The sequence below is a fragment of the Cydia fagiglandana genome, chromosome 26 (assembly GCF_963556715.1).
Source record: "Cydia fagiglandana chromosome 26, ilCydFagi1.1, whole genome shotgun sequence".
Classification (NCBI taxonomy): Eukaryota; Metazoa; Arthropoda; class Insecta; order Lepidoptera; family Tortricidae; genus Cydia; species Cydia fagiglandana.
In genome coordinates, this window is record NC_085957.1 from 4742955 (window position 1) to 4769095 (window position 26141).

The 26141-nt window shown below is 40.1% G+C and overlaps 4 protein-coding genes across 4 annotated transcripts in view; 3 read left to right on the forward strand and 1 right to left on the reverse strand.

The window, feature by feature from the left end:
* LOC134677317 (cytoplasmic FMR1-interacting protein) overlaps positions 1–26141 on the reverse strand; it is a 104067-nt gene that overhangs the window by 60726 nt on the left and 17200 nt on the right. The gene's annotated exons all lie outside the window — the stretch shown is intronic.
* Positions 1226–11959, forward strand: LOC134677236 (1-phosphatidylinositol 3-phosphate 5-kinase-like). The gene is made up of 3 exons (XM_063535669.1): positions 1226–1278; positions 2273–2391; positions 10995–11959. Exons 2-3 carry the CDS (start codon positions 2274–2276, stop codon positions 11957–11959), a joined length of 1083 nt encoding a protein of 360 aa, XP_063391739.1. The 5' UTR covers positions 1226–1278; position 2273.
* On the forward strand, positions 5276–7244 carry LOC134677606 (uncharacterized). The gene is made up of 2 exons (XM_063536075.1): positions 5276–6621; positions 7142–7244. The coding sequence occupies exons 1-2, from the start codon at positions 5437–5439 to the stop codon at positions 7220–7222; spliced, it is 1266 nt and encodes a 421-aa protein (XP_063392145.1). The 5' UTR covers positions 5276–5436; the 3' UTR covers positions 7223–7244.
* LOC134677409 (uncharacterized) lies at positions 17398–24420 on the forward strand. The gene is made up of 4 exons (XM_063535864.1): positions 17398–17499; positions 20335–20465; positions 21304–22220; positions 23964–24420. Exons 1-4 carry the CDS (start codon positions 17441–17443, stop codon positions 24393–24395), a joined length of 1539 nt encoding a protein of 512 aa, XP_063391934.1. The 5' UTR covers positions 17398–17440; the 3' UTR covers positions 24396–24420.

The following is a 26141-nucleotide window of genomic DNA, read 5'->3' on the forward strand; positions in this document are numbered from 1 at the left end:
CTTGAATTTGAGTGCTTAGATACTCGGAGTAATTAACAATGGAGCCGCCATTAACAGGCGTTCCCCTCTGTCGAAAATAGGCGGCCAATGGTCAACCATATGTATGGACTGACGTTTATCTGACATGACGTACCTATACATTTGATGTGCCCCTCCCCCGCAAAAAACGGCAGACTATTTTGTACCGAAAATTTTAGACATGGCGTCTCCGTTGTTAATTACTCCGAGGCTTAGATACCACTGACTTTTTAACCGTTATTGTCCTTGTGATTAAATGAGGGTGTATGTGTTAAAGAAAAACTCGGAAGTTAAGATATATGTGACGAACTGAAAGCCTACGCTAAAATGACAACTTAGATGTCCTTATTTTTGTGACGATTGAAGTGTATATGTTTTCTTGGACACCTTGCCCGCTCAGGTATATCTGCTGCTGACTGTACCGTCCCTGTCGTTACTGTATTAAGTAAACTGTGAAGCGCTCAAGGCACGATAAGCACATCTTGCGACCGTGTGGATCTAATAAGCCCTTATTAAGCACTTGCAAATGTTTAAATTCACAATCAGTAGAAAAAAATAGCGTTATGGGTTTTACAAACGGTGCAACAAATGACATGCGATTTTAGATAATTGTCGGCTGAGTAGAAGCAGTGAATTCGATCGATCAAATGCCCCAATGTATTGCAAATCGCATGCGATTAATCGGTCACGTTTATAGTGGTAACACACTATCGCACCGCACCGCGACCTTGGTGCGTCGCACCCATAAGTGAGAGCGAGAAAGATATATCTGTTTCTCGCTCTCATATATGGCTGTGACACACCAAGGTCGGGGTGCGGTGCGATAGTGTGTTACGGCCTTTAGAGAGGCTATTACAGCTTGGCAAAAAAGAGTAGAAAGTAAAAAGTGGCAACATTGTAGTGTCGTCCCGTTTTCTTATATAAATTGGTTTGAAAGGGACGACACTACAGTGTTACCACTTTTTAATTTCTACTCTTTTTTGCCAAGCTGTATGTAGATTTAAAAAGCAAGAAGCTGGTCACACTGGCAAATGTCAAGTTTGACGTTTGTAATCATTTTGTCACATTTCACACCGTCAGTGTCAGATTCTTAAAGTTACCGGTCGCAAACTGCTTACAATACAGTTTTCTCGCTTATTTTTTCTTTTACTGATGTTGATATGATAGTGCATATTTGAGTCTCTGTTGGATAAAGTGAGCAGAAATAATAAAGTGAGCAGAAATAAAACGATAACGGTTGGTTTTCTTGGACGTAATAAGGTACTAATAGTAATAAAAGGTAAAAGTAAACATTTAGCTATCTCTGGATTAGTGTTGTCTGAATGTACCTACAAAAGTGTATTTTAGTTTATACTTAATTTTAATAATAGTTTATAAGTTTTGTTATTTGTATGTAATGTAAGTACATGTTGGTAAGATTACTATTCAAATATTTGAAATGTGTTCCAAGTTTCATCAAAATGATCTGTTTTTTTAATCGACTATAAAATCATAGGGTAGATTATTATGCAAATATAAATCGGGTTACTTTTCTAACTGTAATAACTTAGAGGGGGCTAAAACTAGATTAAAAGAAGTTAGGATGAATAATTGTTTAACTTGTATGTGCTGTTGTAGGTATTTTTTTGTTACATTATATCAATTATATTTAATATGTGACCCAGTTATATGAAATAAATGATTTTAACATTTCAATTCCCATATGTTGCCACCCAATTGTTACCACTAGTATTTCTTCCAATAATAAACTGGTAACAATTTAGAAATATATTTCCAGGTCTGACTAGTAAAACTAAAGTGAACTTGATGTATAAACAGTAATATTATTCCCAGTATATCACTCACTGGTATGAGGTATGAGAAAAAAAAAGTCCTAGTAATATATTTATATGTTTATTAATTTATATTATATTTATTTATGAGAGTACTGGTATGGAATGAGGTATGAGATTGGTGATTATCTTAGGTATGTTATAGCAGTGGGGAACCACTCCTCCCTTCGGGCAAACTCGGCTCTGTTCGGCTCAGCATTGCTCCGCGCAATTATTAGGGTTGACACAACTTAACGTCCCTTTGCATGCACGACCACAGATAAGATTATGACTTAAATTTTGACAACCCAAATAGCCGAAAGGGATAGTGCCATATATTAGAAAGGGATAGCATGATTGGACCCTGAATCGCTGTCAAACTGCGGTTTAATAGGATGTTTCCTTTCTGTACGGTAGTACTATTATTTATTCTGTGTTTACAGGATGACAACATATTCCATAAGCCTGGATGACGTGGATCTAGCGTTGCTGCCTCTGCGTTCACACTCATACAACAACTTCCTGAAGAAAGAACACTACCAGTTCCAAGTGATGAAGTCAGGTACATTTGAGGAGATTGATTGTAAATGATAATGAGAAATTTAGAAGTTCTAACAATAATTTAATTATTTTTTTTAAATATTATAAGACAATTGTTCACGAACGAACGCAAGTGAATGATGAGATGACGGGCGAGAGAGAGGTTTGGAAGAATAAGTTTTTGGCAAAAATTTCATTTTTGTTACAAGCTTTTATCGCTGACTGTTCTTTTCTTACGACAGGCAACTAATACTCATCGAGACAATTCTAAAAACCCCTAACACAATTAGGCTGCGTTATTTCATCACAGAGTTCCTATGGCCACCTCCTGTCTCCATCATCAGATCAGTTCGACAGTAACATGTTTACGCCAAGTGCAAGCACCTTTCACATGTGCCGTGTGCAATAATCGTAGGCCAATTTCCTAGAGGCTCAAGCGTAACTTAAATGGTATGTCACTACATTCATTATGGTAAAACTTCATATCGATGGATTCTATTTCCGGACCAGGACGATTCGGAGCGTTGTAGCGAACGCACGTAGGTTGCATTCCTGCCGGGTTTGAAGCTAGACTTGGCCGCAGCCATTGACCACGCCGCGTGTGTTTTCAGTATAGTTATTTTCTAAGAATAGTAGTTGTCGTGTCACGATTGTCACGCATCAGGCGTCAGTGTACGAACGAATAAGTGTAGATTAACGTAAAATATACGTGCATGTGAAACATTGAGTTTCTTTTCATCGCCACACCTACCCGAACCACCCAGGCCGGAGCGGCCAGGGTCCTCAGCGGCATCACAGCAGGCTTTGGAAGGCCTAGCTCCTACCGGACCACGCGAGGCGTCACACCGGAGCGGTGGAGGCGCTCCTCACCAGCAACGAGCACCAAAGGAAAGAGAAGTATCGGAACGCGACCACGGGAGTCCGGGCTAACCGCCTTGTGACGTAGACATTGTTGGTGTTCCCATCAGAGGGGAGGAATTACAGCACGATATTATTGAAAGCCATCGTCATCAACGCGAGCACCGCAGCGGTACATCGCATTGGTAGCGTAATCATCGCTTCAAGTACTCATCGTGTCAGCATTATTCATTTTTGCCGTTAAATTCAGTGGAAACGGAGCCCGGTGCGGTTGGGCATAGTGCGAAAAAATCAAATCAAATCGTAATAAAAGGGAAGGCGTCGGCCGCCATTTTCTTGCGTAGGCAACGGACGGGGACCGTACAGTGCGGAGTGCGGCCATCTTTAGCATAAGGACATTTCCGGTTCGCGGCAAACGTCAGTTTGGGACATTTAGGTTAGAATTATCTGTCAACGTCAAGTGTCGCCAATAGATTAATTAGGTTATCGTCAATATAAAATCCAACTTTAAGGTAAAGCCAAAGCCACCTAACTTGTAAACTGTTAGTCGAATAGTGTCACAAATTAGTGTCTTTCATTAATCGTAAAGTAAATTCACGTCATGTCGTTAAAGTCAATCAAGGTGCAGCTGCGCACCAAGTACCAAATGTTGACCGACTATGCTGGCACGGTCACATCACGACCTGACAGCATGGCCGCGTCGGTGGCGAAGCGGCACTTTGATCTTATTTATACTGAGTACGTCAAGGCCCACGAGTCACTGCTGGCCTACGAAGGTGAGCTCGAGGAGGAGGAACGACTTCAATACCAGGAGTGCTTCAGCGAGGTTAACCGGCTGCTGATCCAGCTAGACGAGGCGTCGGCTGGAGAGGCTGGCCAGTCACACACACCCCGTGGACAGGCAGGTAAAGTCAAATTGCCCTCTGTGCAGCTGCCCACCTTCAGTGGCAACCTGCCAGAGTGGCTCTCCTTCTATGATCTCTTTATGTCGTTAGTCAATAGTAGGGACATCTCCGACGCGGAGAAACATTACTATCTTCGGTCGTCGTTGCAGGGGGAGGCGCTGTCCATTATACAGCACCTTCCGATGGACGGACCCAACTACGCGGTAGCTTTACAGTTATTGCGGGCTCGGTATCAGAATAACAGGCTGCTGTTGGATACATTCATTAGCCGAATCATGAACCTGCCTTCAGTGGCGCACTGGAGTGCAGGGTCACGCTCAGCTTTCTATGACCCGCTCCGGGAGTCAGTCCAGGCGCTTGAGAAGCTCAAGCAGCCAATCACGGAGTGGTCATACTTATTGGTTTTTATAATTTTGCAGAAACTACCGAACAGAATCAAGACCTTATACGAGGAGAGGTACGGTGGCAATCCGGAGGTGTTGCCCACTCTCACGCAGCTACTGGCGCTGTTGGAGGAGCAGTGCCGGGTTCAGCAAGCGGTCTCGCCAGCAGCGGTGGAGCAACCAACTGCGCAGCGTGGTTCCGCACCTGCACGAGGAAGAGCGGGGCCGTCGGGTCAAGCTACCAGGAAACCGGGACCGCCAGCGAGGGTCTTCGCCATCGAACAAGAGACCAATCAGGTGAATTCACCCCCTGTTCTTTGCTCATACTGCACGAGTGACCAGCACAGCTTGTACAAATGCCCGAAGTTCCTTAACCTGGCGATTTCGGAGCGGAAGACCTGGGCTAGGAAGTCAGGCGCATGCTTCAGATGCCTGCGCAGTCACTATGCACGCGAGTGCATGCAGCGCAACTGGTGCGCACAGTGTGAGTCGTCCGCACACAACTCACTGCTGTGCGATGGTGGTGCAGCGGGGAGAGCCCCACCCATGGCAGTTGAAGCAGCTGTCCATCGGGTAAGGGTCATGCCGCTTGCCACGCCAAGCACGTCGAGAGCAGTCACGCTGCCGGAGCGGTGGCCGTCTCCCCAGCGACGGACTACATCTCCGCCGAGGGCTGCGAAGCCGCAGTCTCCCAAGCCGTCAGTACCAGACCAACCCCAAAGGAGGGAGACAGGGTCACCTCATAGTGCGCTTCAGCCGGCTCAGCTGATTCCCACCGGTCATATACCGAGGGCTAAGGTAGGCGCGCGTGTTCAAGCGGCGCAGCAGTCATTCCACTCATTGCGCTTCGGGACTCGGAGCAGTCCTGAGCCTGAACAATGAGATCAGGCCACTGTTGGTGCACCGGAGGAAAGACTACGAATGGCGCCAATTCGTGTCTCTCCTACAGCTGTGATCATGGTCAGATCAGGCAATGGGTCTTATGTTAAAGCTAGGGCTTTGCTTGACTCGGGAGCGGGGTGCTCCGTAGTGAAGAAATCATTTGTAGAAAGATTCAAAGTACACCAACAGTTTACTGGGAATAATATTTTTGGAGTAGGTGACATAAAGGTAAATGTGCCAGGCACGATTGCTAAGCTTGTATTCAAACCACGCGGGAAAACAGTGCCTATCATCAGTGTAGTAGCTACAGTCATGTACAGGGTTACGGGAAACATACCTTATTATGATACTGAGATCAGGACTCATTTGGATTCATCAAAACTTGAATTAGCTGACCCTGCCTTGGATAAATCGCAGGATGTGGACATCATTCTAGGAACGGATGTGCTCAATTATATATACACTGGTTCAAAGATACTCACTAACATTCCAGGTGTTGAGGCGTACGGCACCTGCTTCGGTCACGTGCTGATGGGGGCAACTTGGAATTACCCATCATCATTAACAACACCGACCGCCGGGACATCAGTAGAGGACTACGGCATCCATGCTACTCGGCTCGAGGACGTCCTAGAAAGGTTTTGGAGAGTGGAGCAGCCCCCCGAGGAGCGGCCGCAACACCCAGAACACCTCGAATGTGAAAGGTTGTATACCTCCACTACTCAACGTTTAGATAATGGCCAATTCATGGTGCGGTTGCCGCTGCGGGCAGACCGACCCAAGCTGGGCGAGTCTAGGGCTCTAGCCATGCGTAGACTGATTTCGTTGGAGGCCAGGCTGGCCAAAAATCCAGTATTTGCTGAAAAATATAAGGAATTCATGAGGGACTATGAGGCACTTGGTCATATGTCCAAATCAGACTTTAATTTCGAGAGCGAACACTATGTAATACCCCACCACGGAATTTTCAAAAAGGGATCCGAAAAGATCCGCGTCGTATATAACGCTGCAGCTAACTCAAGCACCGGAGTATCGCTCAATCAATGCCTTCACTCAGGCAAACCGCTTCAAAATGATATCACTCAAATATTGTTAAATTTCAGACGTCATCAAGTTGTCTTCACGACCGACATCAGAATGATGTTCCGGCAAACGTGGATACACCCCAGCGATAGGCGCTATCAGCTGATTCTGTGGCGCGAGGATCCGTCGCAGGATGTACAGGTATATGAGTTAAATACCAATACATACGGACTACGCTCCAGTCCTTTCATCGCGATAAGGACCTTACTTCGATTAGCTGATGACTGGGAAGCCCAGCATCCAGACTCACCGGCTGCTCATATCATGCGCAGAGATGTATATGTTGACGACATCCTCACTGGGGCTGATTCACTCACCGAGGCCCAAGAACTCAAATCAGAACTCATAGAACTCATGCGGAGCGCTGGATATGAGTTACGCAAATGGTCGTCTAACCGCAGAGAATTATTACAGGATCTTCCGCAGGAGCATTGTGAGATGCCTCGTCAGTTTGACACTGACGACAAGAGTTTCATAAAGGTATTAGGGATACAGTGGAACCCCATGTCAGATTCCATGTCGTATCAACTCAACATACCGTTGGGCCAACCAACGACGAAACGTAGCATATTGAGTACCATAGCTAGACTGTATGACCCGTGTGGCTATTGCGCACCAATCATATTTAGATTCAAACTGTTTTTACAATCACTGTTCACAGATGGATTACAGTGGGATGAGCCACTGTCCCATACTCAAGACCTTCAATGGAATGAACTCATTCAAGATCTACATCACTTGAGTCAGCTACAGATTCCGCGGTGCGTCACTCTGCCCGGTGCGGTGTCACACTCCCTCCACGGCTTTGGAGATGCGTCGGAGCTCGGCTACGGAGCCTGCGTGTACCTCCGGACTGAGGACGCGTCAGGGAATGTACTAGTACGGTTAGTGATAGCTAAGACTCGCGTAGCGTCAAGGAGAGTCAAACAAACCATTCCGAAGAGCGAGTTAAATGCAGCTCACCTGGTTTATAAGTTATTAAACCACGTCGCAGCGGCATACGAGGAATCAGTTCAGATTGACAGCATAAATGCTTGGTCAGATTCCAGAATTGTGCTATGTTGGTTGAACACAAAGCCTCATGTGCTACAGACTTTTGAAGGTAACCGTGTTCAAGATATTCAACAGTCAACCCGACCTATGACATGGAGGTATGTCAGATCGGAGTCGAACCCTGCCGATGTCGCATCGCGGGGGGCTACGGCGAAGGACCTCATCGGGTTTCATCTTTGGTGGAACCCAGAATGGTTAATGACGAATGAGTCACAGTGGCCGACGATGCCGGTCACCATGTCACCAGATTTACCCGGATTCAAACAGTTACATCACATTACGCCGGCCGAGAAGTCATGGGAGGAGTTTCTGTTATCACGAGTCAGTTCGTTCAACAAGCTTATCAATGTGACGTCATACGTATTGCGATTTTGTAAGAACGTTCGTTTGCCGAAAGCGCAACGGAACGTTCGCCCTACGCTAACGATCGACGAAAATCGTGAGGCAATGAACCACTGGATTAAGTACGTTCAACTGGATGCTTACAGAGATGAAATCGTGTTATTGAAAGGAGGCAAGATTGTTTGCAAGTCACTTCAAAAACTCAGCGTTTTCGTAGATGAGAATCACTTCATTCGCGTCGGAGGGCGACTGCGGCATTCATGCTTACGTTACGATGCTAAGCACCCATACCTTCTACCTAAAGACCATAAATGGACTCAAATGTTGATGCAGCATTATCACCGTACCTATTGTCACGCTTCAACGAGCGCACTCATCAATATACTCCGGCAACGTTACTGGATCCCGTCGGCGCGACGTGTGGTATCCCGCGTAATCAATAGCTGTATGTCGTGTTTCAGATTCAACGCTTCAACGCAGGCCCCGTTTATGGCAGATTTGCCAGCGGACCGAGTCACGGCGGCTCGTGCCTTTTCAGGAGTAGCAACCGATTTTGCCGGTCCCTACTGGGTCAAAAGTAGTCACCTCAGAAATGCTAAATCACTCAAAGCTTATCTGTGTGTTTTCGTATGTTTAGGAACGAAAGCCGTACATCTTGAACTCGTCTCGTCGCTGAGCACCGAGGCCTTCATTGCGGCGTTCACACGGTTTGTCAGTCGACGAGGGCTGCCCGCCTTAGTCAGGAGCGATCAAGGTACAAATTTCAAAGGTGCTAGCTCATACCTCAAGGAGGTTAGTCAGTTCTTACTTGACAACGAAATTGTCCTCCAGGAGGAATTTCGTCGCCAAGGTGTCCGCTGGGAGTTCAATCCTCCTGGTGCCCCTCACATGTCAGGCTTGGTAGAAGCCGCAGTCAAGAGTAGTAAGAACCTACTCAAGCGTGAGTTAGGGGACCGCATACTGACCTTCGAGGGTCTTTCAACCGTATTTACCAAAGTAGAATCGGTGCTTAACTCACGGCCTCTGGTTCCTTTATCCGAGGACCCATGTGACTTGGAAGTACTCACTCCGGGCCACTTTCTTATAGGGCAACCATTGCTATCGGTACCTGAGTACCCGTGGAAAGACACTAATGTAGCATGTTTATCACATTTCCAGTCTTTACAAAAGATTTCACAAAACTTTTGGGCTAAATGGCATATTACTTACCTTAATAATTTGCAAACCAGACTCAAATGGTACAATCATGTTCCTAACATGGCTTTAAATGATTTAGTATTAATCAAGGATGAAACTGCACCCCCTCTCCACTGGCGTAGAGGTAGAGTGATTCAATTATTTAAAGGTGCAGATGATATTGTACGATCAGTTAAATTAAAAACTCAGGGCGGCGACTTAATCCGGCCCGTTGTCAAATTGTGTAAATTACCAGTAGAGTGTACTTAACTGTATTAATTTATAAGTTATGTTTTGGTATTGTCACATGTTAACAACTTATGGTACCTACTGTTTAAATTGAATTTATTTATATCAAGATGACTCACTGATTTCTAATTGCAACTGTACTAGGTACTGTTTCTTTATAAGTATTTAGTTGGTTACTTGTTCTTTCATGTCACCACTTTGCTGTGGTCAATGTTTGATAGTGCTGTAAGTTAGACTAGCTAATCCATTGTGCTTCAAGGTATCAGCTCAACTCTGGCCTCCCCCCCGCAGGAATGTTTACGCCAAGTGCAAGCACCTTTCACATGTGCCGTGTGCAATAATCGTAGGCCAATTTCCTAGAGGCTCAAGCGTAACTTAAATGGTATGTCACTACATTCATTATGGTAAAACTTCATATCGATGGATTCTATTTCCGGACCAGGACGATTCGGAGCGTTGTAGCGAACGCACGTAGGTTGCATTCCTGCCGGGTTTGAAGCTAGACTTGGCCGCAGCCATTGACCACGCCGCGTGTGTTTTCAGTATAGTTATTTTCTAAGAATAGTAGTTGTCGTGTCACGATTGTCACGCATCAGGCGTCAGTGTACGAACGAATAAGTGTAGATTAACGTAAAATATACGTGCATGTGAAACATTGAGTTTCTTTTCATCGCCACACCTACCCGAACCACCCAGGCCGGAGCGGCCAGGGTCCTCAGCGGCATCACAGCAGGCTTTGGAAGGCCTAGCTCCTACCGGACCACGCGAGGCGTCACACCGGAGCGGTGGAGGCGCTCCTCACCAGCAACGAGCACCAAAGGAAAGAGAAGTATCGGAACGCGACCACGGGAGTCCGGGCTAACCGCCTTGTGACGTAGACAGTAACATATTATTGTATTGTCACCAGAACTACATACAGCTGCCAATTTTCATGACGCTACGATCCTTGGAAGATGGTTAAATTAGTTACCTTAGATTCCATTACATAGTTAGTTACATACAGGTCGACTTAATAAAAGCTTGTTAAAAAGACATGCTGCGCCGACCCCAAATGCATGGGATAAGGGCAAGCGAATGATGATTATAGGACAGTTGTTCAACAGATCAATCTAGTCCCACAGTAAGCTCAATAAGGCTTGTATTGTGGGTACGGTGATATATATCATATATAATTATATATAAATACTTATATTATATACATAGAAAACATCCATAACTCAGGAACAAATATTTGTGATAAATACACAAGTAAATGCCTTTACCAGGATTCGAACCCAGGACCTCTTGCTTCGTAAGGCAGGGTTACTACCGATTAGGCTAGAAGGCCGTTATCTGACAAATTCTATGCCAACTGTTTAAAACAGGATTTGGATTATTTGCCCGCCAAAACCGACCATGTAAGTACTTTTACATTTAAAACGGCCACATATCTTAGTTGGTAATTAACTTAAGCAAAAGGTCTTTAGTTCTTATCCCGTGAATATTTGTGTGTTTGTCACGATTATTTGGTCATGAGTTAAGGATATTTAATATATATTGAATAAATATCTCTATACATATATCGTGTTCTAGTATCCACAACAAAAACACAAGCATTTAGCTTACAGTGGGGTATATTAACATAGATATGTGTAAGATTATCGAATAATATTTTTATAATTGAATTTTGAGGAAACTAATATCTCTGCTTTCAGTACCGGAGTGTGCCACTCAATACACGTGTCACATATGTGCTATCCAAGTGCCGGTAGCATTCGCTTACGAGCACGCCGCGAGCGTGAAACACCAAGCGAACGTTCGCATAGCGAGCGTAGCGGCTGAGCGAATGCGCGCGTTCATCTCCGCTCTGCCCCCTCCATTCGTCAAACCAGCTGGACGCTTCTGCGCGAACTGCGCGATAGAAGTGGACGAAGGCCACGAAAAAACAAAGGAACATCGCAACGCGGCGATGCTTGATAACCTGTTAAAGGATCTGATGAAAGTATACGTTCAAGATGAAGACGAAGAAATATTTGATAGTAATAATAATAAAACATGTGAGAATAATGATAGCGGCAAAATTAATGAATTTAATAACGATGTAAGTTGTGAAAAAGCCGGTGGAGATAATAGAAATAACGCAATTGCTAACCGTACAAAGAACAATCAACCGACAGAAGTAATAGATGAAGGAACATATGAGGAAGACCACACTGAGGAAAATAGTGAAACCGGTGATAAGATTGAGGAATGTAGTGAAAATGAAGAATGCACTAATGAAACTGAATACAATGAGTCTTTAAACTCCGATACGTCTAAAAATATCACAAATAAAAGCACGGCAGAAAAAGCCACTAATGTGAACTATATCGAACGTTATCAAGAAGAACTGCGCGAATTCCTTGATGAGAATGATGATTTCGAATATCAAGAATCAATTCAAATAAATATTAAGTTCAATGAGTATAAGTTAAGAAACATTGGAAGTGAACATTTACACAGTTATGAAAAAAAATTATTTAGTGATAAAATAAAATGCATAGTTTGCGATTGCGTTTTAGATTATGAGGAAGCAGAAGATCATAAATATGATTTTGATCATATATGCAGGATCGCGAACTTTGGAAACGATGGTCATTTTGTTAGAGAGATATCCACATTCATTTCATTGACACTCTAAATATTTCGTAATTAGGGTAAAACCTGATTTTGTGTACCTAATAGTTTGTATAAAAATACGTAATATGCACATAGTGCTAAAAGTAAAAAGGATAGTAAACATAAAATATAAACACAATATATATTAAGACGTAGGAAACATTGTATAAGTACGTTGTAAACTAGTAAAGATAATAGATACATACTAAACAATAAGGTTCATTGATTAATTTATGACTAGAAATAACTATGTCAAGAAAATTATAATTACAAATTAGGTATTATTGTTAAATCCATTTTAGTTTTCCTATTATGATTTTAAAACTATAAGTTACCTTACTTTTAAATAAAAATTTAACTACATTGGGACCTGTATTTTTCAGATTGACGAAGATTACAGCCATTGTATTGTATGCAACAAGAAGATAGGAAACGTAGACATTGCAACACATATTGAGTCAGGGAGCCACGAATTAAATGAATGGTGTTACACTAACACTCGTGACATTAATAAAGAAAAAGCCAAAGACACTACAACTGGAAAACACGATAACGAGAATGGTACTCACGTCGATGAAAATAATACAAGCAACCAAACTGTAGATGCACCAAATCCAGTTGATAAAACCGTTGGTTCTATAGAATATCCATATGAAGTAACCATGGGCAAAGTACGGTGTGTGGTGTGCGAATGCCAAGTGCCTAGCGGAGTACAAAACAGAGAAGAACATGTTAAAGGGTTTAGACATCGTACTACGGTAATTATTTTGGTTCATATTATTATTTAAGAATTAGGTTCTTCAATAGGTTCTATTCAGTACTATTAATTATGTTAAGTATTACTCACATTAGATTTTTTTTGTTTTTCAGGTTCTTAACAAAAAACCCTAAAACCGGAGGCTTCTCAGGATCACATTAAGCTCATTATTATATTATGTTGTGACTTGTCTATCAATATGTGGTGTATATCACACAATGATATACACCCAGGGGCCCATTTCTCGAACGGTATTAGTCTAATATTATTAGTGTTTTGTCATGGCAATCCATACGGTTTGACAGTTCGTGGACTAATCATATTAGTCTAATACCGTCTGAGAAATAGGCCCCAGGTGCCTAAAAAATAACTGCATTCCCGTTGCCAAGAAGGTTTTGGGACCAACCCCGAAATCGCGAAAAAATATTTGGCTGTTTCATACATTTTGGCTGGTCCATTTTATATAGGAGAGTAATTTTATTCGCGGTTTCGTGGTTGGTCTTATAGTAAAAGTTGCTCAGTATAATCCCAAAACCTGCCTGGCAACAGGAATGCAGTTATTTTTTAGCCACCCTGTATAAACATGACTTATACTGTAACAGCGAGTGTGGGAGGACCAATGTACCGTGTAATGTAGTCGCTATCAGATATATCGAAGCGGCTAATGTGCTCAATAATATCTGAACATGCACTTTTTACCATCTTGTTAGAGTAGAGGTTTTGTTCTGATATTTGTGAACACCGTGGTCACTTCGATACACCTGATGGCGAGTCGACTGTACATAAACAGGGCGATGGGGTAGAGTACAGTCACCGGCAATAATATGTTCAACAACGAAGGCCGCAAAAATATCTGACACGATCTTTTTTGTAGAGCCATAAGAGCGTCACATGTTTTTGAGGCCTTTAAAGAGTAACATCTTATTGCAGGTTGCAGGTGACTGTACCTAGTGATTGTAGTATACTAACCGATTAATAAAAAATACTATCACGACCGTGTATATGTTTGCCATAAAGCATTTGTCACTTTCACAAAAATATATATTTACGCGCTTATGTAGAAAGAGAGGGAAGTAACTTGCGCTATAGCTATAGCTGTTGGGATTATTATTAACATTTAACAGGACTAGAATTAGGGGTCATCCATTAATTACGTCACACGAATTTCTAGGTTTTTTGACCCCTCCCCCCCCTTGTCACACTTGGTCACATTTGTCAAACCCCTCCCCCCTAGTGCGACGTCACATTTTTTCTACGAAATCGCCAAATCGAATTAAGTAAGCACCTAAGTATTATTAATATTTTATCAAAATATTTTTGACGATATAAATATTAGTAATTTTATAACCCAAAACTGCTTAGGAAAGAAAATTAAATGAATAAAAACGATAATCGTTTTAAAAACTTGTTATTTAAATGTACAGCGAATAAAATAATTTAAATAAATTTTCGGTTACTGATGAAGTTAAAGTGACGTCACAAAGTTAGTGTCTCCCCCCTCCCCCATGTCACAATATGTCACAATTTCTTGACCCCCTCCCACCCCCTAAACGTGTGACGTAATTAATGGATGACCCCTTAAAAAAGAAAAACTTCGGCTTAATTTTGTTTTTCTGTTTTTGTTTTGTACATAAAAAGGGATAAATTCAGTGTGTAAACTGCAGGTATTATTACCGTACCTTAATTAAATAATACATTTCTATATCAAGAAAGAGTTTTTATTTCAACTAACATTTTTTAGGGTTCCGTACCCAAATCACCCCTCTTGGCTGATCCAGTTATACTAGATTCATGGTTAAAGCACAGGGATTTTCATACTACGGGAAATTACCGAATAAAGAAAACACTTTTAAGTGTGACCAATTAAAACCCATTATACGTTTTTGGTATATTTTCAATCGATAAAATACTACCTACATAGGTGCATAGAGTTAGATCGTAAAGTCTGCAGCGATTTTGAATTTTTGATAGCCCACGCAGTGCAACTGTCATTTTAAACGTCAAACTTCTATGAAATTATGACGTATAAATAACACTTACACTGCGTGGGCCATCACATCCGCTGCAGACTTTTATTGGTGCGACTATATAGCAGGAACTTAATCGATGTTCTTGGTTTATTTTTAGGGCTCCGTACCCAAAGGGTAAAAACAGGACCCTATTACTAAAACTCCGCTATCCGTCTGTCTGTCTGTCACCAGGCTGGATGCAGCCTCATATGGCTTTGCTTAGTCTTACTACTCTTGTATATGTTGGCAGTTGAAATTTTCACAGATTATGTATTTCTGTTGCCGCTATAGCAACAAATACTAAAAACAGAATATCATCAATAAGTGGGGTTTTTTGCGTAAGGGTACGGAATCCGACGGAATAGACCGACACGCACTTAGCCTGTTTATTCATAATCATATAATATCAGAGATCAAAATCGTAAAGAGTAAAGGATAAGATAAGACTTCAAAGAATTTCAGAAAAAAATGTTGACTCTCGTGGTTTATAATTTATAAAACACATCCTACGCTCGTGATTCAATTATAGAATCAAGAATATACAATTAATCGACATTATTATTGGTCTAAGATCCCACGATCCCGTTTCTATGGTCGACCTTCACCAATCTGTCTGACGGATGAAACTATGAAAATATGAAAGAAAATATGTTCCAGAACATAAATAAATAGGGTTGCCTAAATAAATATGGTCAAGGCTATTTTTAATAAATTTTTGAAAAAAAAATTTTTTCTCCAATTTTCACCGATTTGTCTGACGATCGAAATAAGTTTTAATGGAAAGTATACAACTTGTACAACATAAATCATCTAGGTTGCCTATCTTTTTCCGGTCACTATTATGTGGTTGCCGTGTTTAAAGAGGTGATTTTATATCGATATTTGCACTCATCTGTCTGACGCTTGAATTATACATCAAAATGATGGTAATTTTATTGCAAATACAATGGTATAGGGCTGCCTGCGAAAATCCGGTCACAAATAAGGGTTGCCAGGCTTTTAATTAAAATAAGAAGGGAAGACTTTTAGCGATAACTCATAAATGGCTGCACTAATCAAGTTTAATTTTATTTTAATTGATTGAGTTTTTTAAGCACTATTTTCATGATTTTTTTCATATTTTTTGGATAGATGTTTCAAAAGTTAACGATTATTTCCGAAATGATTCACTTTATAAAAAAAAAATCTTTTAAAACCCCTATTCATTTTGAAAGACCTTTCCAATAACATTCCACACCATAGGGTTGACACGAAAAAAAAATTCTCACATACATTTTGTTTCTTTCGAGGCGATTATTTCCTAAAATATTCACTTTATCAAATAATGTTTTTTTGAAGAACCCTATTTATTTTAAAATTCATATCAAATGACATCTTACAACATAGGTATCAAAAGAAAAAAAAAGAAAAATGCATGTGACCATTTTTTTCGCTTCAACCCTATAATGTGACATGTCGTTGGATAGATCTTTTGAAATAAATACGGTTTTTTAGAAAACATTTTTTGATAAAGTGAATATTTTAGGAAATAATCGCCTCGAAAGAAACAAAATGTACGTGAGGATTTTTTTTTTCGTGGCAACCCTATGGTGTGGGATATTGTTGGAAAGGTCTTTCAAAATGAATAGGGGTTTTTGAAGAATTTTTTTTGATAAAGTGAATATTTTCGGAAATAATCGCTTTGAAAGAAACAAATTGTGTGTGACAATTTTTTTATCGTTTCACTCTCATAGTGTGGGGTGTCGTTGGATAGGCCTTTCAAAATTAATAGAGGTCTTTAAACAACATTTCTCGATAAAGTGAATCATTTCGGAAATAATCGTTTAGAATGAAAAAAAAAAAGGTTTTTCTTTCTAACTTTTGAAACATCTGTCCAAAAAATATGAAAAAAATCATGAAAATAGTGCTTAAAAAAATCAAACAAATAAAATAAAATTAAACTTGATTAGTGCAGCCGTTTATGAGTTATCGCTAAAAGTCTTCCCTTCTTATTTTAATTAAAAGCCTGGCAACCCTTATTTGTGACCGGATTTTCGCAGGCAACCCTATACCATTGTATTTGCAATAAAATTACCATCATTTTGATGTATAATTCAAGCGTCAGACAGATGAGTGCAAATATCGATATAAAATCACCTCTTTAAACACGGCAACCACATAATAGTGACCGGAAAAAGATAGGCAACCTAGATGATTTATGTTGTACAAGTTGTATACTTTCCATTAAAACTTATTTCGATCGTCAGACAAATCGGTGAAATTTGGCGAAATTAAATTTTTTTTCAAAAATTTATTAAAAATAGCCTTGACCATATTTCTTTAGGCAACCCTATTTATTTATGTTCTGGAACATATTTTCTTTCATATTTTCATAGTTTCATCCGTCAGACAGATTAGTGAAGGTCGACTATATGGGGGATCTCCTACTATATGGATTAAATGTTAACTACACCCGCAGTTTAAACTCGATATCCCATTTTTGATTTCTTTGCAAAAAATATATGTTTCCTTTTGTGCTTCACTGGTAGAAAATTACTTAAGCATTAAGCCCATAATTTTCTATTTTTTTTAAATGCAGAAATCGCAATTTTTTTATAGAGTGCAAGCACTTGGTAGAAAATTTTATCGTTTGGTAGATTTCTGAACCGAAGTATGGTAACACTGCTAAACGTCACCTCGTCTTGTACTGTCATTGTCAATCGTTTTGTTATTCTGCCGATCGCACCGCAAATATTTCATGTTTTTCAATTTATTCGCTGTTTTTCTACATATTTGTTTACGAGGCGGAGTATTCGAGTAAGTATAGTAATAACAAGGTTTATTTCCGTGAAGATGTGCCGATGTTTCGGAGGAAATCAACAAGCGCAGGATTATCCGATTGATCAACCAGAGCGGCTACCGCGAAAACCGAAATTCGCAAATTGCGGGGATCTTTCTCTTTTACTCCAATGAAGGCGTAATTAGAGTGACAGAGAAAAATCCCCGCAATTTGCGAACTTCGATTTTCGCGGTTATAGGCCAGGATTGGCGGTTAGAGGGAACAGAAATCGTGCATATGAATTCCAGCAAATGAGTGCAGCAGAAGAGAATTGGGCCGACGCCCGGGAATATGAGGACAGACCGCCAAAACCAAGACTTTCAAGAGGACCAACACAACGTAGTACCGCTTGGAAGATCAGGAAACAACAGCAACAGCGTTCCATTGAGAAGAAGGACAATGCAGCTGTAACTATGGACTTCCGGGCTAAAGAAGAGACAAGCCCAGTGGATGACCCACTTTACGACCTAGGCCCCCATGCTGGATCAATTCCAGTGGAGATTTATAGCCAGAACTGTGATACGTGAGTAAAATGGATCCTTCACAGAAAACTGGCTTACAAAATCTTATAATGTCACACCAGCGGTCCGTTTCATAGGCTTTTTTTGTACTGAAATATTTTTAGGACTAAACAGTAAACACGGTTATACTTACAGTTATTTTAATTATTTCTATTCACATAGTAAGTATTTTAACAGGATAAGTTGAAAGTGCCCTTTCACATTTGGCTTGATTACCCTCTAGCAGTCGAGGAGGCTGACTGAGCAGCAAAACTTGCAATAACTGATGATATTCCATACTGTTGTCTACCAGGCCCCAATTTCACCACGGTGACAGGTGCGGCAATTGTAAAATATCACTGTTACTGACGGCACAGGCATCCATGGGCTACGGTTACCGCTTACCATCGGGCGGGCCGTATTCCCGTTTGCCACCATCATTGTAATATTAAAAAATCCTTATTATATCGGAAAAAAACAGATATTTCTCTTGCTAAGTTTATGACAATTGTCATGTCATAGAGTTTTTTTAAATAATAGTGATGGTGGCAAACAGGAATACGGCCCGCCCGATGGTAAGTGGTAATCGTAGCCCATGGATGCCTTTGACGTCAGCAACAGTGAGGTTTTACAATTCTTGCACCTATCACCGATGTGAAATTGGGGCCAGTACACAGGGAAGTACTAGTACTTCGCTGACTCCGGACTTTGCCTAGGTGAAGTCAGGATTAGTTGCAGGCAGGTGTTAAAGGAGTATTTTGATGGGCGATCACTTACTAGAGGAATTTGGTACCAAACAGTTCAATGTCAGCCCCCTCAGGCCCCATGGTTTGTCCCAGTATCGCACCTCAGGTTTTGTTCCGACACATTCCATCGAACAAATTCAAGCACCTTATGAAATTAGCTGCATCACCAAATTGCCAAGAGTGCGATAAAATAGAAGATGTTCATCATGTGTTGATGGAATGTGTCCGCATCAAGGCGCTCAGGAGTGACATGACATTTATCAAATCTACCAACATAGGTAGTTGCAACGTCGTCGTCGTCATCTATGATGTGCAATCTATACTTAAAAGTGATGTAATAGTATAGGTAATACTACACTGTTATAGTTTGAATAATCTCAGGTGAATTTTTCGAGAAAGCCTTTGTTTCTTTTAAGAGCGGTCTACAGCTCTTGCCAAAGCAACCATGTCGTTTAAAAAGCAACCGTGTTAGTATTAAGGTTCAAATTCATATGACAGCTTGTTCAGGGAACAACTAGGGTGGTCTTGTTTTTTGAGATAGCAAAAACGTGTTATCTCCGAATGGGCTGATTCAAGAATTTGAACCATATAATTAGAATGGTAAATTTGCTTTTTAAATGGGTTTGTTCCCGTTACTTAGGGCTATTAGCAGTAAGCATTGTAACCACTGCATAAAGGAAACAATATCTTTTGTTTAAGAGATTAGGGTCCGAGCCCGAAAAATTCACCTGAGATTATTCAAACTATACATGATTACTATAAATTACTATTAGATCTCGGCGTGATATCGTCTTTGTGAAAAAAAATAGATATGAAAAAAGATAAGTTGAAATTTAGATAAATAAAAAATAAGTTTTCAGTGCATCTGAATGGAAAATGAAGTGGATATATTTTATCTAAAGTACAGAAGGGTGAAATTTGTATGTCATATTTTAGCCAGCTGCATCTGATCACAATTTTTGCAATGAAATGCTTCTTGCAACTAGGCATTAAATCTACATTCAATGGTGTTTTGGGTACTATATAGCAGTGATGTAACCAAATGAGGCCCAGGGGCAAATTTTTCCAATGGTATAGGCAACTGTAAAAATATAGGTGTAGACAACTTACTCAAAAATATGTCCCATAGCACAGAAGAAATAATAGTACTAGGTACAGAAGCCTCTAACAAAACGCGTCTGTTACGATCAGCACAGATATGGCCGCTAGGTGGCGACAGCACCACGCGCGGCTTATGGCTAGCCACCACAATTGGTGTGGAACGGTTGTACTTTTAGCTACCAGTAGCAAAGCGACGAAATCGCGGAGTGAGCCACGCCTGCCCATAGTTATTAATTCACTGACATAAGAGTTACGGGACATATTTTTGAGATGATTTGTACACCCATATTTTTACAGTTGACTGTACCCCATTAATCATGTGATAAACACATACATCATACAAGAAGCGGGGACTTGGAATTCATATGAATGCACCTTTCCCCTTTGTGTATTGTAGTTATCGCCACTCGTTGCGAATTTCCTACTTTCAGCACTTGTATAGTAATGTACTATTAATGTGTTCCAGGATGACAACATATTCCATAAGTCTAGATGAAGTGGATCTAGCGCTGCTGCCTCTGCGTGCCCATAAATACAATGACTTCTTGAAGAAGGAACACTACCAGTTCCAAGTCAACAAGACTGAGGAAGTAGAAGGTATGTACAGTCTCTCTCTCTTTCGCATAGTTATACACAGCATCATCATCATCATTTCAGCCTATATACGTCCCACTGCTGAGCACAGGCCTCCTCACATGCGCGAGAGGGCTTGGGCTATAGTCCCCACGCTAGCCCACTGCGGATTGGGGACTTCGCATACACCTTTGAATTTCTTCGCAGATGTATGCAGGTTTCCTCACGATGTTTTCCTTCACCGAAAAGCTAGTGGTAAATATCAAATGATATTTCGTACATAAGTTCCGAAAAACTCATTGGTACGAGCCGGGATTTGAACCCCCGACCTCCGGATTGAAAGTCAGACGTCATATCCACTCGACCACCACTGCTTCCCACTCGGCCACCACTGCATAGTTATACACGTTTATTATAATTGTAGCTTATACATGGGGTATACGGAAAGTTTCTGAATTCTGATATATGAGACGACTTATTTTTTCTAAGTGGCCAGTCCAGGAATTTTCAGTATGCCCTAAGTATTATATTGGACCGTAGTTCGTTTTAAACAATCTTGATGTGTCTTTTAATTGAAAAACACATTTTAAAAATAGGTTACAGCAAATATGTAACAATTATGAATCTAATACGATCATTTATATTCTTCTGATTTCATTAGTAATCGTTTTTGATTTTTAAAAAGCGTTTTTCAATTAAAAGACATGTTAAGATCGCTTACCTTCTTGCAAGTTCTTTCTAATGCTGAAAAAACGAACTATAGGCGAGTTTATTAAGTCAAGATGAGATATTGACACTGAAAATTATATTTGCAAATAATCATACCTCTACAAGAAGAATCTAATTGCAAATATTTTTTCAGAATTAGAGCCCACAATTTATTACAAATGCCACATATGCGCCCTCGACGTGCCGGCAGCGTACGCGCACGAGCACACCACCAGCCTCAAGCACCGCGCGAACGCGCGCATCGCTCGCGTGGCCACCCAGCGCACGCGCAAGCTCATCTCCGCGCTCCCCCCACCCCATGCCCCCCAAACGGCGCGATTCTGCGCGAACTGCTCGACCATAGTGCAGAGAAACCATGAAAAAACAAAAGAACATCGAGTCGCTGTCATGCACGATAAGTTGCTGTGGGAATTGATGTCTGCGTATGTCGGTGACGATTGTAACGATGAAGATTCCGACTTTAGTGATACTGATGAGTCGGCGGAAGAAAATGCAAGTTCTAGACATTATAATGGCATTGCAACGTGGAATGAAGTCAATAATAATAAAGAAGAGAAACAAAAGAAATATGATAGTTTGAGTATTGAGACAGATAAAAAAGAAATAGATAAAATGGCAGACAATGAAGTTGAGAAGCAAAATAACAACAATAAACCTTTAGATAATAAGACGAAAACTATAGAAGTTACAAATATTGATACAAGAAAGCCTGAATCCAGCAAAAGCAATGGAATCACAAATATTGAAACCGAGACTAATAAATCTATTGATACAAATAAAGAACCAATACAAACCACTGCCAAAAATGAAGAAATTAGTTCACCTAAACCTCAAGATAAAATAGATTATGTCGAATTTGTCAGCAAAAACAATAAAACAGTAAAGGTGTTCAGTGACCATTACCACAGTTTCACCAGAAAAGGGGAAAGCATAAGTTGTAAAGTATGCGGTATTGTATTCAATAGCGAAGAAGTGGATTCGCACATGTTTTCGTTGAAGCATTTGAACAAAATGCCGAGTACTTTGATTAATGAACACTGTGTGAGAACGGTCAGTATTTTACATACATATTTTACATTTATTTAGTCAGTAATATTAACAAAAGTAACTTTGATTGTTGGAAACTATGGACCGTTTTTTTTCAATAAGCGCTGGTGGCCTAACGGTAAGAGCGTGCGACTTTCAATCCGGAGATCGCGGGTTCCAACCCCGGCTCGTACCAATGAGTTTTTCGGGTACCTACGGTTACGAAATATCATTTGATATTTACCAGTCTTTTCGGTGAAGGCAAACGTTGTGAGGAAACCGGACTAAACCCAATAAGGCCTAAAGTCTATTTCAATAGAACTTGCAAACTATGTAAACAAACAACGCAATTTTGATTTATCATTATCACTGTTTCTCTTTGAATTTTCACACCACCTTATCAAATACCATTGAAACCACACATACACACTATTGAAACGATCCGTTCCGTAAAATACATAAATATGTAACTGTATCTTGGATATTTAATTAAAAGTTTAAAATGGTTTCATAAGTTAGGTTATTAGGACCTGATGGAATGGCGGTTTTGTTTCTTTTAAATTCTACAATTGTCTATGATGGGTAGTGTTGTGACTAAAGTTTGTAATATAAACCCGCTACACACTACCCAACCCACGCTCTGTACCTACCTCCACGGTTATAAAATACATCAATACATGATTCTTAAGTACTAATTTTATTTGTCTTCTGATCGTGATTATACAAATTAAAAATAAGTAACTACTTGTTTTTTACTTTTGGTATTTTATTATTCCATATGGTTTGACATTAGTAAAGTAGTATGTAGGAGTCTTGCCCATCACTAGTAAATTGATCATTCAGAGACAATTTCAATATGGCGGTTTGTTTACATAGTTAGCAAGTTCTATTGAAATAGACTTTAGTTTACCCTCTGGGTTAGAAGGTCAGAGGGCACGCTTTCGTAAAAACTAGTGTCTATACTGGGGATTACTTGCTAAGCGGACCCCAGGCTCCCATGAGCCGTGGAAAAATGCCGGGACAACGCGAGGAAGATGAACTTCCAAAAAAGGAGTTACTTATGTGAACCAACTTTTCATCAATTATTTGTTTTCTCCTGTCACTCTTTAAACCCAGGTTTAAAGGCATTTAAATTAACCAGTTTCATTTTAGTGGTACTTACAAGGCCGTAATGGCCCATCATCCAAGCATGTTAGAACATGGTAAAAGAGTTTTTCTTACAAACTGTGCAACTATTGTCCCCTGGTGGGACAGATTAACAACAAGCAAAAATTGATCAAACCCTCTACGAAATAAGCATATTTTCACCACACCAGCTCGGAAAGGCTCACTTTGCACTTCAAAATTGATAGCAAAGTTGCATTTTATTCACATGTGAGGCAAAGTAATCAAATGCAAATTTTAAGTTGTTTTCTTATGTTTGCTGGTAGAATTGACTTTTAAATGATGATTTTGGATGATAAATATTTAATAACATTCATTTGGATTTGATTTGTTTTGATTTTGTTTGATATTTTACATTTAATTTTGTTGGCGTGGTGAAAAAATTTGTCTTTCACTCGGGGGCAAATTTTGTTTAACCCTCATGCTTTGAAACCCTCGCAACGCTTAAGATTCCATTTTTCGAACCACTCGCTACGCTCGTGATTCAATTTTGGAATCTTTCGCTTGCTCGGGTATCAATATTAGCACGAGCGGTTAAGCAACAACTATGTCCCCTTGTAAAACAAATAACTATTTTTTATTTGATACGTTTTCCTCTTTCAGATTGATGATGTATTCAGCCACTGCATCCTATGTAACACGATGATCAAACATACAAATTTAGCCAAGCATTATCTGACAGTCGGCCACAGCCAAAAAGAAAAACAACTTATCACCGACAACCCAAACTTCCAAACCACAACTTCCAATTTCGATAAAGCCGATACAGTATATACTCCGATTACTCACAAACTTAATTCAGATGTTAAAAATGTAGACACAGTGGCCGCTTCGAAAAGTCCAGAAGTAAAAGTAAAGTCAATAGATTGGCCGGTAATATATCCATATGAGATGACGAAGCAAGGCGTCCGCTGTGTCATTTGCGACTGCTTAGTGCCGAATAATCCGGAGAACAGGAAGGGACACCTCGTTGGGTTGAACCATGTTAAAAATGTGAAGAATAAGAGAGTAAGTTTGTTGACGTCTTTATTATAAGCAGTTTGGCAACCATCAGTGTCTTTTACAGTGCAGCTAAATATATACACATATAATTATTTTTGATCATTATACTCAATAATTTAGAAGATTATATGAATCTCTAACTATTCATCAATGACACGATCGGTTGGACAAACTATAGAAATAAAGTCGATGATTAAATCATGCCATTTAATCGGCGGGTCCACACAGACTCGAAATTGCCTCGCCTGAGGCTTTACTTACAAAGTTTACACGGAATCAGCTGCTTCGCGCGGCAATTACCTCGCGAGGCAACTCGTTCTGTGTAAACTGAACGAACTATGGATGTGAAAACAAACAAAAGTTATTTTCACTAGATACACGTACCAAACAGATTATTTGGGGCTGTTACATTGAATTGAAACAGGTTTTCATGGCACACTTTATTTATCGACTTTGATTTCATTTTTGTTATAAGTACAAATTAGGTATAGAAATTTAAGTTCTACTTGTCCGTCAGGGCATTTTTATTTCAATGTTAGTTATAAAATAATTCTTAGCAATTTGCTTCTTTTTTTACACTCCAAAATGGAAGAAATTCTTCTTTTGTTCATTTTTATGATACGCGATTTTCAGTGATTAAATGATGACTGGGTTTTTAGTTTTTTTGGTATTCAATAATGCTTTACTTTGTATTATCCTAACAAATTAGATGTTGGAAAGTCTATTATATAAATTCAAAGATTCCATTCTTTAGAACTTAGGGGTCATCCATTAATTACATCACACGTTTAGGGGGAGGGAGGGGGTCAAGAAAATGTGACATATTGTGACATGGGGGAGGGGGGAGACACAAACTTTATGACGTCACTTTAACGAAAATTTATTTTATTCGCTGTACATTTAAATAACAAGTTTTTAAAACGATAATCGTTTTTATTCATTTAATTTTCTTTCCTAAACAGTTTTGGGTTATAAAATTACTAATATTTATATCGTCAAAAATATTTTGATAAAATATTAATAATACTTAGGTACTTACTTAATTCGATTTGGTGATTTCGTAGAAAAAATGTGACGTCACACTAGGGAGGAGGGGTTTGCCAAATGTGACCAAGTGTGACAAGGAGGGGGGGAGGGGTCAAAAAACCTAGAAATTCGTGTGACGTAATTAATAGATGACCCCTTAGCATTATTATGTACCTTTGTGCAACTTTTTGAAAAAACGTTATTTCTTCTTTTTTGGTATTTTTAAAACTTTTTTTTTTACATGATTTCATAAGCTATAGCCAGACATGGACACAAAAGCAACTGTTACCTGTTATGTCATTGTGATGGTTCAGTGCCAATGTCTAGAAATTCTCTAAAACAGCATTATAATTAAAAAAAGTCATGCTAACAATGAAATAAATTAATGTGTGAGTTCAGTAAATTTAGAAGTATTTACAAAATAATAGTTTCTAAATGTCAATTGTGTATAGCCAATTCTGGACCTACTTTACAAGCAACAGAGTGTGGAAGGGCCAAATTGACTCAACTTTCTATAATATGACGTTTATATGGCCTTGTCACACTGTATCACTGTCATGTCGGTGCATATTTAATTAGCTTTATTAGACAGGTTCTAGCACTACACATGTATACAGAGATTACAGAGTCTATTCAATAGGCGGGTCCACACAAAACAAGCCGCCTCGCGAAGCCGCTCGGCCGGTGGAGTCGTGCCTCGCCCGAGGCATAGCGAGTGTTACACAGACCGAGTTGCTTCGCGCGGCAATTTCC

Bases quoted from the DNA above. Each gene is read 5' to 3' on its own strand.
- LOC134677236 (XM_063535669.1), top strand. From the start codon at position 2,274: ATGACAACATATTCCATAAGCCTGGATGACGTGGATCTAGCGTTGCTG. The intron at 2,392-10,994 runs GTACATTTGAGG...CTCTGCTTTCAG, and splicing joins GTTCCAAGTGATGAAGTCAG to TACCGGAGTGTGCCACTCAA.
- LOC134677606 (XM_063536075.1), top strand. From the start codon at position 5,437: ATGGCGCCAATTCGTGTCTCTCCTACAGCTGTGATCATGGTCAGATCA. The intron at 6,622-7,141 runs GTATATGAGTTA...CACTGTTCACAG, and splicing joins ATCCGTCGCAGGATGTACAG to ATGGATTACAGTGGGATGAG.
- LOC134677409 (XM_063535864.1), top strand. From the start codon at position 17,441: ATGTTTTTCAATTTATTCGCTGTTTTTCTACATATTTGTTTACGAGGC. The intron at 17,500-20,334 runs GTAAGTATAGTA...AATGTGTTCCAG, and splicing joins TTACGAGGCGGAGTATTCGA to GATGACAACATATTCCATAA. The intron at 22,221-23,963 runs GTCAGTATTTTA...TTCCTCTTTCAG, and splicing joins ATGAACACTGTGTGAGAACG to ATTGATGATGTATTCAGCCA.